The sequence below is a fragment of the Passer domesticus genome, chromosome 3 (genome assembly GCF_036417665.1).
Source record: "Passer domesticus isolate bPasDom1 chromosome 3, bPasDom1.hap1, whole genome shotgun sequence".
Lineage (NCBI taxonomy): Eukaryota > Metazoa > Chordata > Aves > Passeriformes > Passeridae > Passer > Passer domesticus.
The window spans coordinates 2515218-2534522 of record NC_087476.1 but is presented as its reverse complement, the minus strand read 5'-3'; the positions used below and the strand labels follow the sequence as shown (position 1 = coordinate 2534522).

General features: G+C 43.6%; 1 protein-coding gene across 1 annotated transcript in view; it reads left to right on the top strand.

The window, feature by feature from the left end:
• The window catches only part of INTS9 (integrator complex subunit 9), a 61568-nt gene that overhangs the window by 12630 nt on the left and 29633 nt on the right, over positions 1–19305 (top strand). The window contains exons 5-10 of the mRNA XM_064411547.1: positions 2686–2825; positions 4426–4512; positions 8605–8725; positions 10417–10551; positions 13169–13280; positions 18648–18828. Coding sequence (XP_064267617.1) covers positions 2686–2825; positions 4426–4512; positions 8605–8725; positions 10417–10551; positions 13169–13280; positions 18648–18828 — 776 coding nt within the window. The remainder of the gene's footprint in view (positions 1–2685; positions 2826–4425; positions 4513–8604; positions 8726–10416; positions 10552–13168; positions 13281–18647; positions 18829–19305) is intronic.

The window sequence follows — 19305 nt, the reverse complement described above, 5'->3', positions numbered from 1 at the left end:
TGGATCCCATGGAACTCGCCTCTGGCATCACTCTTGTCGTCTTGATTCTCACCAACAAGCTGGCAGCTCTGGTACTGGTTTTGGCAAGTGGTTCCAACAGATTACAACCATTCCAAATCAGCTGGGATTGTCACAATCCAATCACACCAAAAAAGACCAGCCCAAAACTCTAATAAATCTGGGTTCTTGGGAGCCTTCTGTCCTGTGGAACTGAGGGATGTGGGGAGCATCTGTGTGTGTAGAAAGTGCCATTATGGCCCAGATCTTTGGCAGGACAGGGTTTATGTGCTGGATTCTCTTTGGAAAGATTACCTGCTGGGGTTTAGGGTGCTTCAGCCAGACTTTCTGGTTACTTTGGGCTGGAAAATAAATACCCACATGTGTAGCTCTGAATATGACAAACAGGGAGTCACTGCTTCATCTTAGCACTGTTACCACACACAAAGCTCCTTCCCAGCAGCCCTTCCTACAACCAGAACATGGCAACCAGCTGCACATCACCATTGCAGGGACTTAAAAAATGGCCTCTCAGATGTTTCCCAAAATTCCCAGCAGATGCCACATCTCCTCCATGAACACTGGGAACAAATCTTCTGTGATACCCAGCTCCCACCTTGAGCCCACCTACCTGCAGGAGGTTCAGGAGTCATGGCCAGCTGCAAACAGAGTGCAAATGTTGCTGCTGTTTGGCAACACGGGATAAGAGGGAGCTTGTGTGAAAGAGGCTTTTACTTTATCTCCTTCCCTGCCACTTCTTTTGAAGAAAGTTGTGTGCAGAAGCAGTTAGCCAGAGAATCTCTGTATCCCTTCCAGAACACCATTGCCAGAGCAAGCCAAGATTTGGGTCTAATCCAGCAGCCACAAGGTGAGATGAGGCTGTCTCAGCAGCAGAGTACTCTCACACATGTCAGAGTGCAGGGTGCAGCCCTCTCTTTGCTTGGCAACTTTCTGCTCTCTCACTTCACATGCAAAAAACATTTTTAAGCCTCTTCAGCTCAAAGGCACTTGAGTGAGATTGCAAGCCCCAGGGAAGATTTCACTTTGTTTTGGTTTTGACACCCTTTTCATCCTATCAGTAAATGCTGCCAGGGTGCTGAGATGCGGCATGCTTAAGGTTGGAAAGTGCTGGTGTATCCTCCTGATGGCTCTCCTGGGCTGGGATTCAGCTCAGGGCTGGAGCTCCTCTGCTCTGGAGCCAGGCTGAGATCTGGGGGTGTTCATCTGGAGAGGAGAAGCATCCAGGGAGAGCTCAGAGCCCCTTCCAGAACCTAAAGGGGCTCCAGGAGAGCTGGAGAGGGACTGGGGATAAGGGATGGAGGGACAAGACACTGCCAGAGGGCAGGGGTAGATGGGATATTGGGAAGGAATCCTTGGCTGGGAGGGTGGGGAGGCCCTGGCAGAGGTTTCCCAGAGAAGCTGTGGCTGCCCCTGGATCCCTGGGAGTATCCAAGGCCAGGCTGGATGGAGCAGCCTGGGATAGTGGAGGATGTCCCTGGGTGGAACAGGCTGGTCTTTAAGCGTGTTCCCACCCAAACCAGTCCAGAATCTGATCCTCTACAGTCTGAACACAGCTGAAAACCGAGGTGTGGACAATCCAAGCTTTGGCAGGAGCAGGCATCAGCAGATCCTTTGATACCTTGCAGGGAGAGTGTTCCTGCCTGGAAGCCCAGGAAGATAAAAGGTGCCCTGTCATGGAGCTGAGGGTGATGTTTCACCTCCTGCTCTCAGCTCAGAGATCATTGCTGATCATGGATTGAAACCATGAGTGCTGAGGAGGAGTTAAGCAGCTTGTCACCAGAGCACTGTGTCAGCCCTCTGCAAAGCAGAGTGACCTACTTTCTTGCCTTTTTTATTCAAATTGCTGGACCAAGCCTTGTAATCAGATAATATGTGCTTGATGAGTGTTGAATTCCATTAGCTGCTCTATAATAACTGAGTTAGAGGTCAGTAATCTTGTAAATTTCTGACTTGACACCATTTGTGTTATAGCATTACCAGTAAATATTTCTAATTAAAATTCTTTTAACAATGTGTGAAATCTTCTTTCACTCTCAGAACTCTTGTCTAAACTGTCACATCAAGACTAATTGGGCCCACCCATCCATTTTGTTGTATCCTGTGAATGGGTTTCATCTCCTGCTGTAGAAAATGTGAATGAGAAAGATGCCAAGCATTCACTTTGGGAAAAGATGAGGATTATTTTTAAGCATATGAATAAATACAATCTTCAGTCATCTCTTTCTTGGGGTACAGTACGATGCGCTGCATAAAAAAAAGGAGACACCCTAAATCGCTGATGCAGAAATTTTGGTGTCTCTTCCTCTCTAAGGAGGTGCATACATCAATTCTTTGATAAAAATAAAATAATCATGGGTTTTATAACAGCAGCCATTTCATCACCTGAAAGACAGAAAAACCCAGGACATGGTTTCCTTTCCATGTTGGAAAAAAAACCAACAAAACAGGTTGGAGAATGGAATAATTCTAGGGGGCTTTTAAAATAAATCTTGTTAATTCAAAGGCAACATTAGTCTTTGCCACAGCTGACATGCTTTTATAAACCAGTCACATTCCTGCAATAAAGTTTAAAAAAAATAAGAAAAAAAATAAAAATTAGAAGTTTTTCTGCGATTTATTAAACTGCATGAAAGGGTTACAAGTTGCTTATCTCTGCTCTGTTTTCAGACTGAACTGCTTGACCTCTCCACAGTGGATGTAATCTTGATCTCCAACTATCACTGCATGATGGCACTGCCCTACATCACAGAGTACACAGGATTCACTGGAACAGTTTATGCCACCGAGCCCACGGTTCAAATTGGCAGGTGAAAAACCCCTCCAGACTCTGTGCTCCTCTTTCATCACTGCTGAGGAGAAGGTGTAAAGGACAATGTGGGGAGAGGAGTGGTGTCTAATGTTCCGAGGAGGCTTTCAGGCAGGAGCTGAACACCAGCCAAGTCCTTAGTGCTGCAAATGTGTTAACTCCATGTTTCCCAACCTCTGGAACCATCAACATTTCCAGCAGGTGCTTTGTGTTGAGTCCAGGCCATAGATGTGGGACAGTGGAATTTGAGTGGGCTGAGACACCTCAGTAATTGCCATATAGGCAACTTCAGACCTTCAAAACCAAGGATCAAAGAGCTCTCCTGCTCTTCTCTGTTCCCCTTAACCAAAAGGAGTCTTCCCAATCAGAAACTGGACTTGTTCCCCACAGAAGCTGTGGCTGCCCCATCCCTGGAAGTGTTCAAGACCAGGATGGACAGGACTTAGAGCAACCAGGTGTCCCTGCCCATGGCAGGTGTTGGAACTAAATGATCCTCAAGGTCCCTTCCAACCCAAACCATTCTAGGATTTTGTGATTCCCTATAATCATACTTTCCTCCACTCCACAGAAAGGAATTCAAGCTGACATCATCTCAAATGCCAACTGAGCTACTTGAGCTCTGAACTAAGAAAAATGGCAAAAATAGGAGACTGAGGTAGAAAAAGATAGACATTGCAGTGAAAACCAGAGCAGTCATCAAACTTGCCAGTTTATTTTTACAAAATTGTCTTGTTGATTGGATGGGTCAACACCAAATGCTGCAGGTTTGGTGAGGCCTAACTGGAATTGAGCTCTGTTCCTCTCTCCTGCAGAGCTGCTGCATTCAGTAATTAGGAGCCAGATTAGGCCCTCCTATCTATACTACTCTGTAAGCACTTTAGGGCAGGAATCTTTGTCCTCTGAAGGTCCTGTGCAAACTTCCCATGCCAGAGTAATTCCCCCATTGTGTGAAAACAAACAGAAACTGAAGGCCCTTGTAGGTGAAAGGAATTGTGTAAATATGAACGAGTAGTAGAGCTCTGGGCTTTGCTGGTCCAGAGCTGGAGGTAACAAGCACAGGCTTGTGGGAGACTGCACTGGTGTGGTTCTCCCCACCCCAAATCATTCCAGATGCTGTCCTTGTGCTCCAAACTTCAAGGGAAAGCCTGCACACAATCACAAATGCTGTTTAGTTTTGGGCAGGGAAATCTGCAGTGACAATTTCTAACGCTTGACACCTTTTCCTGTCTCAAATATGCTTTGGCAGATGAGGAGAGTCACTCTGACAGCATGCTTGCTTTCCCTAAGTGATAGACAGGCAGCAGCTGAGGAGTTTTTGTTGTGTGTTTTGTCTCATTACTTATCACAAGCAGTCAGTAATGAAGAAATTATCTTGCACTTTCCAAATAGCCCATAGCCCAGTGGGCCAGATCCTCCTCTGTTGCAAGCAGATGGAATTGGAAACACTCCTTGGATAAACAGGGCCAGTGCTGGTAATGGCCTCTGTGGGAAGAACCCCTCCGAGTGTTACAATTTCTATGGTATTTTGGAAAGATTTGGGCCAAGGTTCTCTCCTGTGTGAGAGGAGGCAATGCTAATTTAGGTTTGGTTTCTGTTTTCAGGCTCCTGATGGAAGAGCTGGTGAATTCCATTGAACGCGTGCCAAAGGCTCAGTCTGCCTCCATGTGGAAGAACAAGGAGGTGCAAAGGTAAGGAACAAGTCCCAGGAAAGGTGATTTTGTCCAAAGTTTGGGAGTCCCTTTGAGGATGGCTCAGCTCCCACCATCTGAGATTTGCTGCTGTGACTCCTTGGGTCGATTATTTCTTGAATCATTTCTTCACGTTGTTGGTTTTCCAACCTCACAAATTTGTTTCTTGGAGAAAGACTTGGTGACAGCAAAGCTTCCCCTGATCTCCCCTCACACAGTTCAGCTCCATGATGGTAGATAAAACCATCAGATTTTGGTAGTAACATCATAAAAAGTTGTTGAAATGAGAAGGCTATTTAAATTTCATGATACTGCATTGGAATAATTTAAATTTAAATGGTATTTGCATTTATGTTTGCTGACATACTAAGAAAGTGAAGACACAGCTGTTGGAGGTCACTGGTGTTACCTTTCTTCCCATCTTTACACCTGAACAGCAGAGGTGGGCTTTTTGGCTTTCCAAAACTTAAAAACAAATTAAAATCTGAATAAAAAAGCTTATTTGGAAGCAACATATCCATTATTCCAGCTGTACATCAAAACAAGATGCTCAGAGTTTTGAAAGCCTATGGAATCTAAAAGTTATCCATACAGTTTACTAATTGTAGATGATGCTTTCCTTGGGAATAAAAACAATTTCAGGTGCACAACATGTTCCTTGGAGGAGACAGATTTGTTTTTAGCACATTTTAAAGATAGGATTGGTTGATTAAAAAGTTATTTTTAAAAGCTGCTTTGTGCATTTTTAATTGATCTCCCTTTTTATACTCCTAATTCTTAATGGCTTGATTTAGAAGTTTCCTAAAAGTGAATTATTTCTTACATTAGAAGAGTAACCTTGATATTTCCTAATATCACAAAGCAAAAATTAAAAATCCGAATTACCACAGTTTTAGCTGTATATTGTGTTCCCCTGCTGAATGTAGGAGCAGTCTTTACACCCTAACTCTCACTCTTCTGAAGACAAGCAGATGTCAAGCTGGATGTAAAGCAAAACCAAATACACTGAAGTTCAGCAGGATTTTTAAAATAGTGGGGGTTTTATTTTTAATTTTGGGGTCCAGTGGCCTGCCCAGAGCCACTGCTGAAGCTCCCAGTGTGTGGAGAGAGGACTGGAGCCATTATTCCTGTCACACCAGGCATGTTTTGTATGCATGGTTTAAAGGAGAATCGTATATCTTGCAGCTCATATAATGTCACTTTCCTGGTGGTCGTATTTTAGGAAAAGTGCTGCCTGGCACTTTGCATGCTGCTGGTTATTCCAGAGGAGAACACAGAGAGGGAATTTTTGTTCTGATTCAGCTGCTGTAGAAGACTGGAGCCTTTTTTTTTTTCATTTAAGTGGTATTTAAAGTACATGTTCCTCTCTCCTGTTGCTGGGGATGTCCCCTAAAATTCATAGTTCCATCCTGTAGCTGCTGTAAAGGGGTAGCAGGGAGATGGGATCTACTAAACATCAGTTTAATAACATAAATTAGTGTATAATAAACTCTGCTGGTCTGAACCAAGGTAGTTTTTGAGCTGGAGCAAGAGGACAAATGTGAACTCCCTCTTCACCTCCGCCCCACCTGTGCCCTGAGTTTCCCCCTTCACCTCCCTGTGCATCTGTAAAACAGAGCTCCCATCCAGCACAGAGGGCACCCGGGGACTTTAATTAATGTTTGCAAAGTGTTTTGAGATGCCTGCTGACAAGTGTCACGCAGGCGTGAATGGAACTGATTATTAGAGCAAAACATCTACTGATCCCCAAATTAGCACCTGGCTAATGGCACATGCAGCCTTGGACTGACATCCGTTACTTAAGAAAATGTGATCTTGATGAATTGGGTTTTTTTTTCCTGCTTGGCTGTTGCTAGAACAGAATACTTATTACTTCTGAGTCTAACTTTAATTTTTCAGGCTGATCAATCCCCATTACTGCTTTACAGTTCAGCTAGTTCTCCTCCAAACAGTTAGTATAAAACACAAAGTATTATCATCTTCATTAGATAAAGCACTGGAGCATTTTAAATGCAAATACTGTATAAAATATAATAAGTTCATTATAGTGGTTTACATTTTTCCATTATCAGATCCAGTCTGAACTAATTGCTCAGCCTGTTTTATTGCCACTGGCTTTTATTTCAAGTGAGCAGTCTTGTGGAAGCTCTGGAGATGTCAGCCAGGATATCTTTCACACTGATTGGGATTCAGGGGCTAAAGAGGAAGTTTGCCTTGTCAAAGGCACTTTGTTGACTTCTTGTTTGATGGTTTCCCATATCTTTTAAAGTGTTTGAAACAGGCTGTTTCCTGAGGCTGAGCAGGGCACAAGAGAGGCCCTGGCCTGATGTAGTTTGGTGCTGCCATCCTCCTCTCCCTTCAAACAATTCTGGGATTTTACATCATACATTAAATACAACCCTTTGCACTGACCAGGAGGGACTGTCTCTGTGCAGATCCCAGGGAAGAATACAAATCTCTGAGTTTTTTTAAGGATGGATTTTGTATCCTCATGTGGATTTGTGGTACCTCCCTGTTTATGGCTGTCCCAGCAGCTGCCCTCACACATCTGGTTGTTGTGAGGTGATCTCTAACAGGATGTTGCCATGTAGATTTACTTCAGATCACAAAATATCCTCTGGTAACTCTGTAGGGATTTTAGAAGTGAGATGACAGACTGAATACATCTGAGGGACCAACACCTCGTTGTCACTCAGCTTTATGAAACCACTGGAGCCTGGTGCCACTGGTCTCTGCCAGGGATCAGAGTATTTTCAGTGTAGCCACAGTCAAGGCTAAGAGAAACTTCCTTCACCAAGGACAATTCCCCACTTTGTCCATTACCTGGAGAAACATTTTCCTCTTCCCAGAAGAGAAGCTCCTGAAAGCATCCAACACTAAATGCTTCTTATGCTAGGTTAAAGGCTTTTACAGGCAATTTGCTTCAGTGCAGTGGTGGACAACTCTCCACATTGTGTGGCCTTTTGTTGCTTACGACTTCCCAAAAAAGACCTTGAAGGCTTTGTTTGTTTCCTGAAGCACGGGGTGCTTTCAGCCAGCGTGTGCTGGAATTGCAGTTATCGTTCTGGACCTGTGCTGTGGTCTTGGCAAGAGCTGTCCTTAATCCTTTCTTCAGTATCTTAAATTATGGAGGAGTTCACTGACCTAGTAGATATAACAATAAATTAAATTCCTTTAAACAAATTGATCAAAGAAACTTGACCAATTTCCATAAATCTTTGGAAATTGGTTTGAATTAGCCTTTGATTTAGCATTGGTTTAATATACAAAAAAAAAAATCCTATTCTTCTTACGCATTTGGCAGCTGTGCTGCTTCCTGCCTCGGTTCATGTTGCTAAGGAAGATTTATTTCCCAGAAGTTAGCCATCCCTCTTCCAGCCTGTGACATTATAGTTCACTTCTTCCCTTGACAATGCTGACCAGCTGACTTGCAGTGTCTGTGAGGAGCAGAATGGATGGATCTTACTTTGGTGTAAAACATCTTAAATACTTCCGTGGAGGGGATTTCAAAGAGCTCTGCAGTGTCAGCTCGTGTGTCCCTGCCAGGGCACTCGGAAGGGAAGTGGGATTGAAGGCAGGGATGCTGAGCTGCAGGGACATGTGCTCTTGGAAGAGACCAGTGGCAGAAATCAGGGCAGAGCCATCCCTGCTCGTGGTCTGGTAACTGCACTTTAATCACCAGGTTGTTTCAGATTGTTGGGTGTTATTCAGATTATTATGATATGAAAAATGGACACTGATCCAAGATCCTAGTGCTGGAGGTGCATTTCATGTTGACATCTCAGATCAGCCAGCATCTTTCATCAGTGGTGAAAATACCCCAAGAGTTGTGGTAACACCTTGGTCACAGCTACTTCTTTGAAGCAAGGGCTGGACAGAACAGCAACAAAGAGAGCTGGAGGAGAGCAGTCCTCAGCGTGAGGCAGATTGAGAAGTGTGGCTTTGCTCCTCGCTTTGAAGCACCACGCACACTGAAAATAAAAATTTAAAAGGGTAAAATTAAAGATTTGGAGAATGTAAATGGTTGTAGAAGCTGGTCCAGCACCAGCTGTTGCTCTGGATCCCCACAGAAGCTCCTGCTGGTGTTCACAGGTTGCTGCCGGCCCCGCTGAAGGACGCGGTGGAGGTGTCCATGTGGAGGAAGTGCTACACCATGCCTGAGGTGAACGCAGCCCTCAGCAAGATCCAGCTGGTGGGCTATTCCCAGAAAATCGTGAGTACCTGGACAACTGCCCTCAGGGCAACACCAACAACTCCCCAGGGCAACACCAACAATTGTTCCCCAGCTTTTCTCCCTCTAGATCCTGTGTTGGTTGGATCTACTTACCCTGGTACAGGCAAGCAAGACAGGATTACACAAACTGCCCCTCGTCTGCCTCCCAGGAAAGGCTCTTGTTTGGTGAAATCAGGGAATATCCATTTGTTTCTTCCCTTCCTTGGGGAGGCCAATTTTAAGGCGGCGTGCCCTCAAATTTGGAGCTGATGGCTGGCCCACTGAGAGCTGGGAGGATGCAGGGAGTGAATGTATCCTCTCTGTCTCTAAGCCACATCCCCTTCCCAGCTCCCCAATCTCACTTCTGGGAATCTTTAGAGTGCTTTAGCCTCCACTTTGTTTCATACTGTAAATTAGGGACTGTAAACAAAACCTAATGGTTCAATGTGAACTTCAGAAACTCCTTTCCCAGGGCTCCCAGCTAACAGTTATTGTCTGTAATGCTGTTGACTATAATCCAGTGTAGTTCCCAGAATGAACTGAACCCACAATTCCATAGTCTGCAGATCCCATATGGATTGTTGGCACCATGTGTGCCATGATTCCTGCTCTTGTTTGGGCTGTGATACCTGGTTTTGCTGCTCAAAGGCCATAAAAAATAAAAATATGGGTTAAAGTAAGTCGTTACTCCTCATTATCCATGGATTGGTTCAGTTAATTTTTGACTGTCCTCACAGTGTGGATGCATCTCCCTTAATTTTAGATGTGTGTATCTGAGACAATCATTCTTCTGTAGTTGCTGAGGGAAAAACTATTTTTTCTCTTCCCAAAGCTAACTTTTCAAATAATCAAACTTTAAAGCCTTGTCTTACACACTCTGAGGAATGAAGGCTCCCTGTCTTGTTTTTCAAGGCATCCAAATATGTATTGAAATACTAGAAAAATCACTGTATTGCATGAATCGGATGCTTGTTCTGTTATTCACTAACCAGAAGGCAGATCACATTAGGGAGGTTTATTTTCCTTTCTCCAAACAAGTATTCCACATTCCTGGGTACAGATGAAGGAATACAATTCCTAATTACACCTGGGAAGGAGGCAACTGTCAAGTTGCTTACACTGAAACTAAAATGTGGATTGAGTTTGCAGGGTGTTGTTGCTAAATCACCAGCAGGTAGCATTTGAAAAGAAATAAAGTTAGAAAGCTAGTGAGTTTGAGGTTAAGTTTGTTTTCCACAGTAAAATTTGTAACCCAAGCAGAGTCTTTATATCAATATAGAAGTCCTTCCTTCCTTCTCTCCTGCTGGTCAATACCAGTTATATTTCACTAAAGGAGAATAGAGTCTTCAAAGATGAAAAGTTCCCACAAACTTCTTCAATACAGCAGCGACAGGCAGAGGATCAAGACCCTGGTTGGTTTTTGAGGTATCATTCATTGTATCAAATGCCATAAAATTCACATGGAAGAGAGACTTTATGGAGGTCCTGCCTCAGGAAAAGTTTTTCTCACGGCATGTGTCCTGCTAGACATGGGTGGGTAAACCCAGCAGATGTAATTGTCAGCAGAACAGCTTCACAAAGGCTTTGAGCAGCAGAACTGCTTTTGAAATCCCTGTCACTGATGACAAAATGACCTGTCCTGATTTCTTCTGGAGTTCTCTCAAGTCAATGTCTCTCACTGTGTGTTTCAGGAGCTGTTTGGTGCTGTGCAGGTCACCCCTCTGAGCTCGGGCTACGCTCTTGGGAGTTCCAATTGGATTATCCAGTCACACTATGAAAAGGTTTCTTATGTTTCAGGATCTTCTCTGCTTACAACACACCCTCAGGTACAGTCCCTGACTTGTCTTAGTCTTTAGGAGGAACTTTTGCTTCAAAAAATGGGGTTATTCCAGCTGGGATCAGGTTTAGGGTAGAGGCCACTCTAAGGTAACTGTGTTATCAGTGCCTGGATTTAATGGGCATTGATAAGACATACCCTGACAAATGACAGATATCAATAGTTATGAGGGAAAGATAACTAAAATTCTTTGTTATTGGTGATTCAATGTTCACTTAAAACTGTGGAATTGTCTTTCACTCTAAAGAGAAAATTTTCAACAGAGTTAAACAAAAGAGCATTAGTGACTTTTAAAAAAATCCATATTTGAATGAAGAATCTTCACAGACAGCTCACAGACTGCTTTATATCACTTCTGAAACATCCTTCCTTAGGAGGAATGATAGCTCAGTGGCTGCCAACTTTTCCACCCTGCTCTGCTAAGGGCAAAGTCTTTATAGTGCTGTAGATGTAATTTCCAGTAAATTAATTCTCTCTAGATCCATAAATTCTTACTGCAAAGAAAGGCTTGAAGTTTGCAGTGCCGTGCGCTTCAGAAGTTGTCAAAATAGTTAAAAGCATTATTGCAGGAGGTATTTAAAAATAATTTAGAAGATGTGTCAGGTTTTTGATCACTAAGTGATTTCCCCCAAGGTGGGTATCTGCTGGAGAGCTTTGCTTCTGAGCATCCCTCACTTAAAAGCTTGTTCTCAGCTGGGAAACTACAGTAGATAAATGATCCTTAATAGTATGGCCATCCTTAGGTGCACAAAATGTATCAGAGCCTCTAAATCCCTGTTTCTCATCAGCCTCATTCCATCCTGGGCTGTGCTCTCATCCCTTCCTAGGGAAGGAGCAGCAGTATTTGACAATGTGTGAGTGCAATATTTCTGTGAGGAGAAACTTTGCCCTGTACGAAGTAATTTGGTAACTGAGAATGTTTTCTCCTCTCTGACATAAAAAGGGATTCAGTTTATCAGGTCAGACTTTTCATCATTTTCCAAAGGTGAACATTTCTCTGGAAGCTTCTGGTAAAATTTCTGTTTTTAAGGAAATTAAGTCCCAGTGGCAGAGAATGGTGTGAGTGAACTGCTCACAGGCACATCTTTAGAAGGAATAGTTTAACAGACAGTTAAAATCACATTCAGTTTGTACTTTCCTTGTTATTTATCACATCACTGATGTTACCCCACATCATCATTGTCCTGCATTTGCTTCCAGATGCTTTTTGAGGACAATGGATAGTTTTTGTCCTGGGGTTAATCCCTGTGAGCACCAGCACAGGCTGCTACAATCTGGTGTTTCTGTGTGTGGGTTTTGGGAGCTTCCAACCAGCTCTTCATCACCTCTTTGATGTTTGACAGACAATATGTAATGATAACAATATCTCCAGTGGCACAGAGTCAAAATTGTGAGCAGCAAATCATTTCTTCCTCAGGGAGTGAAAACTTGTTTGTCTGTCCTGGTTCTCCATAGGATCATGATGAGAAGTTCATAATGAAATGGCCATTTTTTTTTTAGCAGGGTATGAAAAAAGTCACTGCATTTAGTTTTAAAATAGGATATCCTTTGAACATATCCAGAGCTGCTTTTCCAGTGGATTGGGATTTAGGCCTGGCACCACTGACTGTTCCCTGCTCTTCTGGCAGATGTTTTCCATTGAAATTTTGTCTCCCCCTCTCCTGAGGCTGGATTGACACCGTTGCCACTGAAGTGGAGAACAGGAGTTGACAGCACAGGTTCAGACATGTCACTAAAAGCCTTTTAAGACATATTCTTTACATTAACCCACAAAAATCAATGCAGGCCCTCTCAGTGCAATGGCATCTGAAATTATGTGGATCTAATATACCATAATCATTATGTACATTATCACAGGCAGATTCCATATTACTTTTTATTGCATTATTGGCATTTCATTTTCATGGACACACTGGAGAGAGTCAAAGATTGTGATAAATCTCACGTGTCAGGTCTGATCCTACAAGGGGGTGCACAGTTTAAACTCCTGACAGAGTTGATATGAAATTCCCCTGCATGTTTAACAGGGCAGGGTCCTTCTCAACTGCTTCAGAATGGCTCTGGAGAGCTGTGAGCAGGGGAATTGACCTTACAGTGGTCTTGGAGGTTCAGCTCAGGAAATCTCTTCATCTGTCTCTTCTGGCAAAAATCTTTCCTGGTTGGTGAGACTGCAGAAAGTTGTTTATTGAGAGTAAATAACCATAAAATACCACACAACTGCCAGCAGTTGCCCACTTTTGCTTAATCAGTAGCTGTGGGAAGAGCATCCCAAAGCAGAGTGAGGCTCAAAGTTACCTTTTCACCATCTGCAGGCAGAGAATTGGATTTTACCTTATCAAGATTGGATCATGCTACATTTTCAGTGTCAAAAATATGTATTTATTGTCACACTGATGTCTAGTTTCTGAATATCTAATCTCTGTTTGCTAATGCAGAGAAATGGGTTTGCATTTTCATTCTGCTTTAATAAAATACCAGTATAAAACAAGTTTGTTTTCCACAGATGGAGGAGTGTGAAGTGTAAAATGCTTGGTGACTGTATCCATCATGTCCTGCCTGGAGAAACTCTGCCATTCCTGATTTTATTTCCCTGTGCTCTGTTCCAGCCCATGGACCAGGCTTCTCTTAAAAACAGCGACGTTCTCATCCTGACAGGGCTGACCCAGATCCCCACTGCCAACCCCGATGGAATGGTGGGAGAGTTCTGCAGCAACCTGGGTAGGTCACTGGGAGAAATCTCCTGCCTGTTTTATCATCTTATTCATGGCTTTGGGTGGGAAATAATTTTGAGATTCCTGGAATTGAGTAAGTTGTCCAGCTATAGCTCCTGGCATAAAACTACCTGTTTAGATTTTACGATGTGCTCTTGATGTCATTAATGCAGTAAGTGCTTGGAGAGACACAAGTTGTACCTAAAATGTTTTGGAATGGAACAGGTATAATGAGATTTAATCATCTGCTGCTCCTGGTTTGCTAAGTATGTCACTTGGCTGCCAACAGGCTATGTGGATATTGTTCCCAGCTGAAATGTTACTATTTCCTTCCTGTGTATCAGCCAGAGTAAAATCTTTATATGCTTTTTTATGACTTCCAGTTTTGAAAACAAGCACATCTGCTTCCCTTCTTACACCTGACTTTTAAATATATCAAAAGCAAACGGCACAATCTCTGTTTAAAAAAAAAAAGTCAAGATATATTTATAGACCCCCAGATATATAAAACCTAATCAGACGCTTTCACAGCTGGAAAAGCTGATAATTGCAAAGCTGTGATATCAGTGTGAATGGCAGCATTTTCCAGCCTGTTTGGAATGTCACATCCAGTGCTGTTCTCTCCTTTTCTCCCCTTCCCCCTGCTCAGTTCCTCTGTGCTCTCATCCTTCTTTCATCAAACCACTTTTCCATGTCTGTCCTGCTCTGTGTTGCCTGTTCTTTTATCAGAGATCTTCCCTTTATTTTAAATTCACTGCATTTTACAAATAAAACTAAAAAGCTCGTGATAGAAGGATCCTGACAAAGGTCACCAAAAGACATGAGAAAACTAAATCAGACTAAATTCCTGGTCTGGTGGAATGGGACCCTGTCCATGGCAGGGGTTGGAACTGGATGATCCCTAAAGTCCCTTCCAACCCAACCCACTCAATGATCCTAAATATCTGTTAATAGAGCACATTTTGGCATTTTATAAGAATGATAATTATGGGTTTTACTGAAGATCCTCTCTGCCAGCATCCTGGCTCCAGCAGGGACTGTGTGCAGATGCCTGAAGAACAGCAGGAGAGCAGGGTGGGATTCTGGGATACTTTGCTCTCATGATCTTTAAGTATTTTTTTTTCAGGAATTTCCTGAATTAGGTGTGTTTGTGTAGTTAATGATGCCCAGTGGTTTTGTTCAACCTCCCCTTGAAGCTGTGTTAACACCTGTGACTTCCTTCCCTAAATGTGTGTTTTTACATGTGTGTCTATCTCACCTGCCTTTTCATTGTTTCTAAACACTGTGAATTTTGTTACCCTCAGCTCAGCTCTGGTGACCTTGTTTTGGTGAATCCAGATGTGCTGCCTTTCTCTGTCCCTCCTGGACCTTCATGGGGGTCCCTGTCCCTCTGACAAACAGTGGCACAATCCCCTCCTATCACACTGAGTAAACAAGAGTGAGACTCTTAATTAAAATTCATTTACAAATTAAAGTCTTAGAGCTGCAGTTGGGCCAAAGCAGAATCCAGAAGTTGACTGTGTATAAATAAACATGTTACATGTGTCAGTGCAGGTGGCTGTTTGTCTGCACAACTTGTTCTGGTTTATAGAAACATTCTCAACTATTTTCAGGGGTTTGCAGTTTCTGTCTTGAATTAGACAAACTCAGAGAAATGAGAAAATCATTAAAGTCCAAAATAAGATACATGCTTAAAATAATGCCATTGTAGAATCTGGAATTTGAGTGATACTTGCCAAAAAAGAGCAATCTGAAGAAATTAAATATTTCTATATTAATACAGTTTAGGGCTGTCTTTTACATGACACCAGCTATATTTATCTACCCTACATCAGGAAAACAGAAAATCAGTTTTCTTTCAAATAGGTAAAAAAGTCCAGAATCAGTGGGTTACTGGGAAAAACAATTGAGTAGGCAGGCTGAGCACAGTAGTTTTCATCTGTGTTTTCTCACTTCCACAATGTTCAAGGGAGTGCACAAGCAGCTCAGCATACTCAAAGTAAAAACTCTAAAGCAGACCAAAATTCACCAAAAGTGAGTGTGAGGAGATACCAGCCTGCTTGTGAAGGAGGGATGTGAGGCACAGAAATGGAAGTGTGAAAATCCCACCTCAATCTCTCTTTCCATCCCAGCACGTGGAGCTGCAGCCCTGATCCCAGGATTCCCAAGGCACACAGAATTTCCTCCCCACACTCTGTCCCACCTCCAGTTTCCTCTCAGTTCACCCCAAGCCCCTTTTTTCCCTGCTCAGCCCTGCAGCTCAAGGAGAGCAGTTTTATTCCCACATTGCCTTGGGCACCAGCAGCAAAGCTGCCAGTCTGTCTGTGGGGACAGTTGGTGATATTTTGTGTGAGTGTGAGGCTGTGTGTGTTTATAGAGAGCAGAAAAGAGCACAATTTGCTTTTTAGGTGCCAGCTTGACCTTGTGGCAGCAGCTGTTGGGAAAGCAAGGATCTCTTTGTGAGTTGTAAATTGAACAACTTGTTATGGAGCTGCTGAAGGAGACTAAATTTGAAATGCCAAGATTATTATACAACTTTTATCAGGAGAGAGCATCCATCAGTCAGCAAGATAAATTGGGCTTTAAACAACTTTCAGATAGATTTGTCCTCTTAATGACAGCTCTGAAAAGGTGTTTTGGTGCTGCAGAGGGCCAGACTGGACCTGCTGCTTGTGTGGAAAGCAATATTCTTGGAAAGGTTTTCACCCCTGTTTTGCAGAAGCTGGGAGGTGATTCTCATCCCTTTGTGGATCCCTGGCCTGGTGGGCACCTGGCTGGAATCATTCTCCCCTCTTGGATTGTGATTTTATACCCATTATTGCTCACCAGCTCTGCAGTTTTGCTGGGGACAGAAACTCAAGCTGACATCTCCTCCAAGACTTTACTCTCTGTTATTTCCTCTGTGGGCCCAGGAATCTTGAACTTGTGCTTGTTTTCAGCAGGAAAAGTTGAGGTTTGCAGGGAACCAGTGGTTTGGGGAAAGGAGAGCTGGGAATTCAGGCTGTACTGGGTTTGGCATGGCCGGGTTTTGGTAGAGTGGGGCTGCAGGGCTGCTTTCTGTGAGGGGTTTCCAGAAGTTTCCCCCATCCCAGCTGGCTCCAGGATGCTGGCCAAGGCCAAGCCCATCAGAGGTGACAGCACTCGTGGGATATCAGAGTGAAGAGGGGGAAGGAAGTTACTGGCAGGAGCAGTTGCAGCCAGGGAAGAGGAGAGTGAGGGTAAGTGAGGAAAAGCCCTGCAGACCCCCAGGGCAGTGAGGAAGAAGAGGCAGGAGCTGCTCCAGGCACCAAAGCTGAGATTCCCAGCCCAAGGTACAGCCCAGGGAGAGGCAGCTGTGTCCCTGCAGCCCACGGGGGCCCACAGGGGTGCAGAAATCTGTCTGGAGACCCCACACTGGAGCAGGGAATGCCTGAAGGAGCTGTGACCCCACAATGGACCTGGATCCCGGCCAGGCCTGTGCCCTGTGGAGAGAGGTGAAATAAATTAAACTGATTTCCACAAGTCAAGTCCATTTTGTCCACGATGGTAATTAGTCATTGATCTCTCCCTGGTTCTAACTCTCCTCACAAGCTTTTTGTTACATTTTCTCCCCTGCCCAGCTGAGTGGTAGAGCAGCTTTGGTGGGCACCCAGCCTCCAGCCAGCATCAAAGCACCACAAAGGAATGGAACTCACATTTTCTGTGGCCTGACACATTCTTTAACCTCTGTTCTGCATCCCATCCCTGGCCTGTGCACCATTCCTGCTGCAGTGGGTGTAGGTACTTTCCTCTGCAGAATTTTTGGGTGTGTGATGTCTCTGTGTAAATTCAGGTCCAGGGGCTAGAGCCTCAACTTCCACCTCCAGATGGCTTTGAAAACGTTGTTCTCAACCTCCTCATTGCTCTCTTCACATCCTGTTTACAGCTGGGATAGTTTAGATTTGCTCAAGTGAGGGGGATAATGTCACACATTGCTGGGATGTTTGGGAACATCTCGAGTTCTGAACAAATGTGACCTGTTGCTCTTCATCTCCAAATGATTGGGTGGTATAGTTTGTGTATAGCCTGGAGAAATAAATCCACTGCAGTTGTATTATAAATACATAATTATATATATTTTTTTTTTTTATTTATATATATATATATATATATACTTTATATAGAAATAAATAAATATATAGATATAATTTTTATATATATGTGTGTGTATATATATATATAATTTTTATATAAATAAATAAATTACCCTGCAGTTGTATTATAAGTGATAAACAAGGGGCCTTTGATCAGCAGTTGTTGATAGCACAGTGTCAGAGGCACTGACTGCTACAAGGAGTAAAACAACCACAAATGCGTGTGAAAAATCCTACTGGGCTGTGCATCCCTCTGAACTCCATAAAACTTAAACATTCAGCCAGAAAAATCTTCCTTGAGGAAGATTCTGCCCCATCAGGGGCAAAAAGACCCTTAAAGTGCTAAATCCATACCCCAGCAAAGCACAGCAAGAAATTGAGGCCAAGGAAGAGATTTGGGAGGATGCAATATTTGTATTTCCAGGCTCTTCCACAGCTGTCTGTGGAGTGCTTGGTGCATGCTGTTATTGCTGCAGTTAACAGCAGTGGATGGTTTTACCCCACAACCACAGGTGAAATTGTTCACTGAGCTGAACAAAGTATTTCTGCTTTCCCAGAAGGTGCAGTATTTTTGTAATTCATTCTGCCAAAAAGAACACGATGTTTGCTCTGCTTGCTTTTGCTGTTGTGCTCAGATGTGTCTCAATTACAGAGTAAACCTATATTTCCTTTTCTTCTCCTCGTTTTTATCTAGTCTCACGCTGTCTGCAAGTTTTAAATTGTTCCTGTTATACAGAAAGGACAGAAATATATAGAGTTTTTAAAAAGGACAAACATTCCATCACCCATTTCTGGCTCTGAGGGCTGTTTGAAATAACCACACCTTCAGCTTTTCATCTGAAATCCAAGCACTGAACAGCTCACCATGTGCAATGCTTTTGGCTGAGACCTGGGAGCTGTTGTCCTTCCCCTCTGGAGGCAGCTGAGAGGTGGAGCAGGGCTTATTTTGGTGGTGAGGTGGTTTGTGTCACTCCTTTATCCTCCTGTGCCAGTGCACGGCTGCCCTCTCCTGTCAGGACTTCTCCCTGTGCTCAGGCTGTTATGTGCCCCCAGCTAAAGGAGCAGAATCACTTCACTGAGCCTGGAGAAAGCAGGAAATAAATGTATTTAATGATCACAGGATTTCTTCCCGACTCATGTGCATAATGTGTTGTGCTAATTCATGGAAAAGCTGCTTCTTATATAAATTTGGATGAAAGGAATTTATCAGAAGTTTAAATTCAAAGGCAGTGAACTGATTTCTCTTGTTGTCTCTCCCCCAGCGATGACTGTCCGGAATGGAGGCAATGTCCTGGTTCCCTGTTACCCCTCTGGAGTGATCTACGACCTGCTGGAGTGCCTCTATCAGTACATTGACTCTGCAGGACTCTCCAATGTCCCCTTCTATTTCATCTCACCTGTTGCCAACAGCTCCCTGGAGTTCTCCCAGATCTTTGCTGAGTGGTAGGTGTGCCAGGGCAGCACCCTCAGCTGTGGTTATCTCTGTCAGGTTATCTCTACCTGACAGATTCTAAAATAATCCTGGTTGGGATTGTGGACACGTTCCTGGAGTCACCAGGGAGGGTGTGTGTGTGGAATATATTCTATAATTAGGGAAGGATCATTTCCTACAGAATGTGCAAACTCAATCTCTGCTTTTTGCTGCTTACCCTAATGAGTAAATTATGTTCCTGACTTGAGTGAGTTTTAATTGTTCCTGTTTGCAAATCTTAGCCCCCCAAATTCTACCATGATGTCCTGGCTAAGCAAAATAGAGTTTTCAGCCTTAGGTCTGCTGAGCCATGGCAAGAAAAGGCCAAGAATGTCCTGCATGAGGCAGAACAGAGCCAGCAGGTCAGGAGAGGAGATCCTGCTCTGCTCAGCCCTGCTGAGGCCACATGGACAGTGTTCTGTGTGGTTCTGGTCTCCCCAGGACCAGAA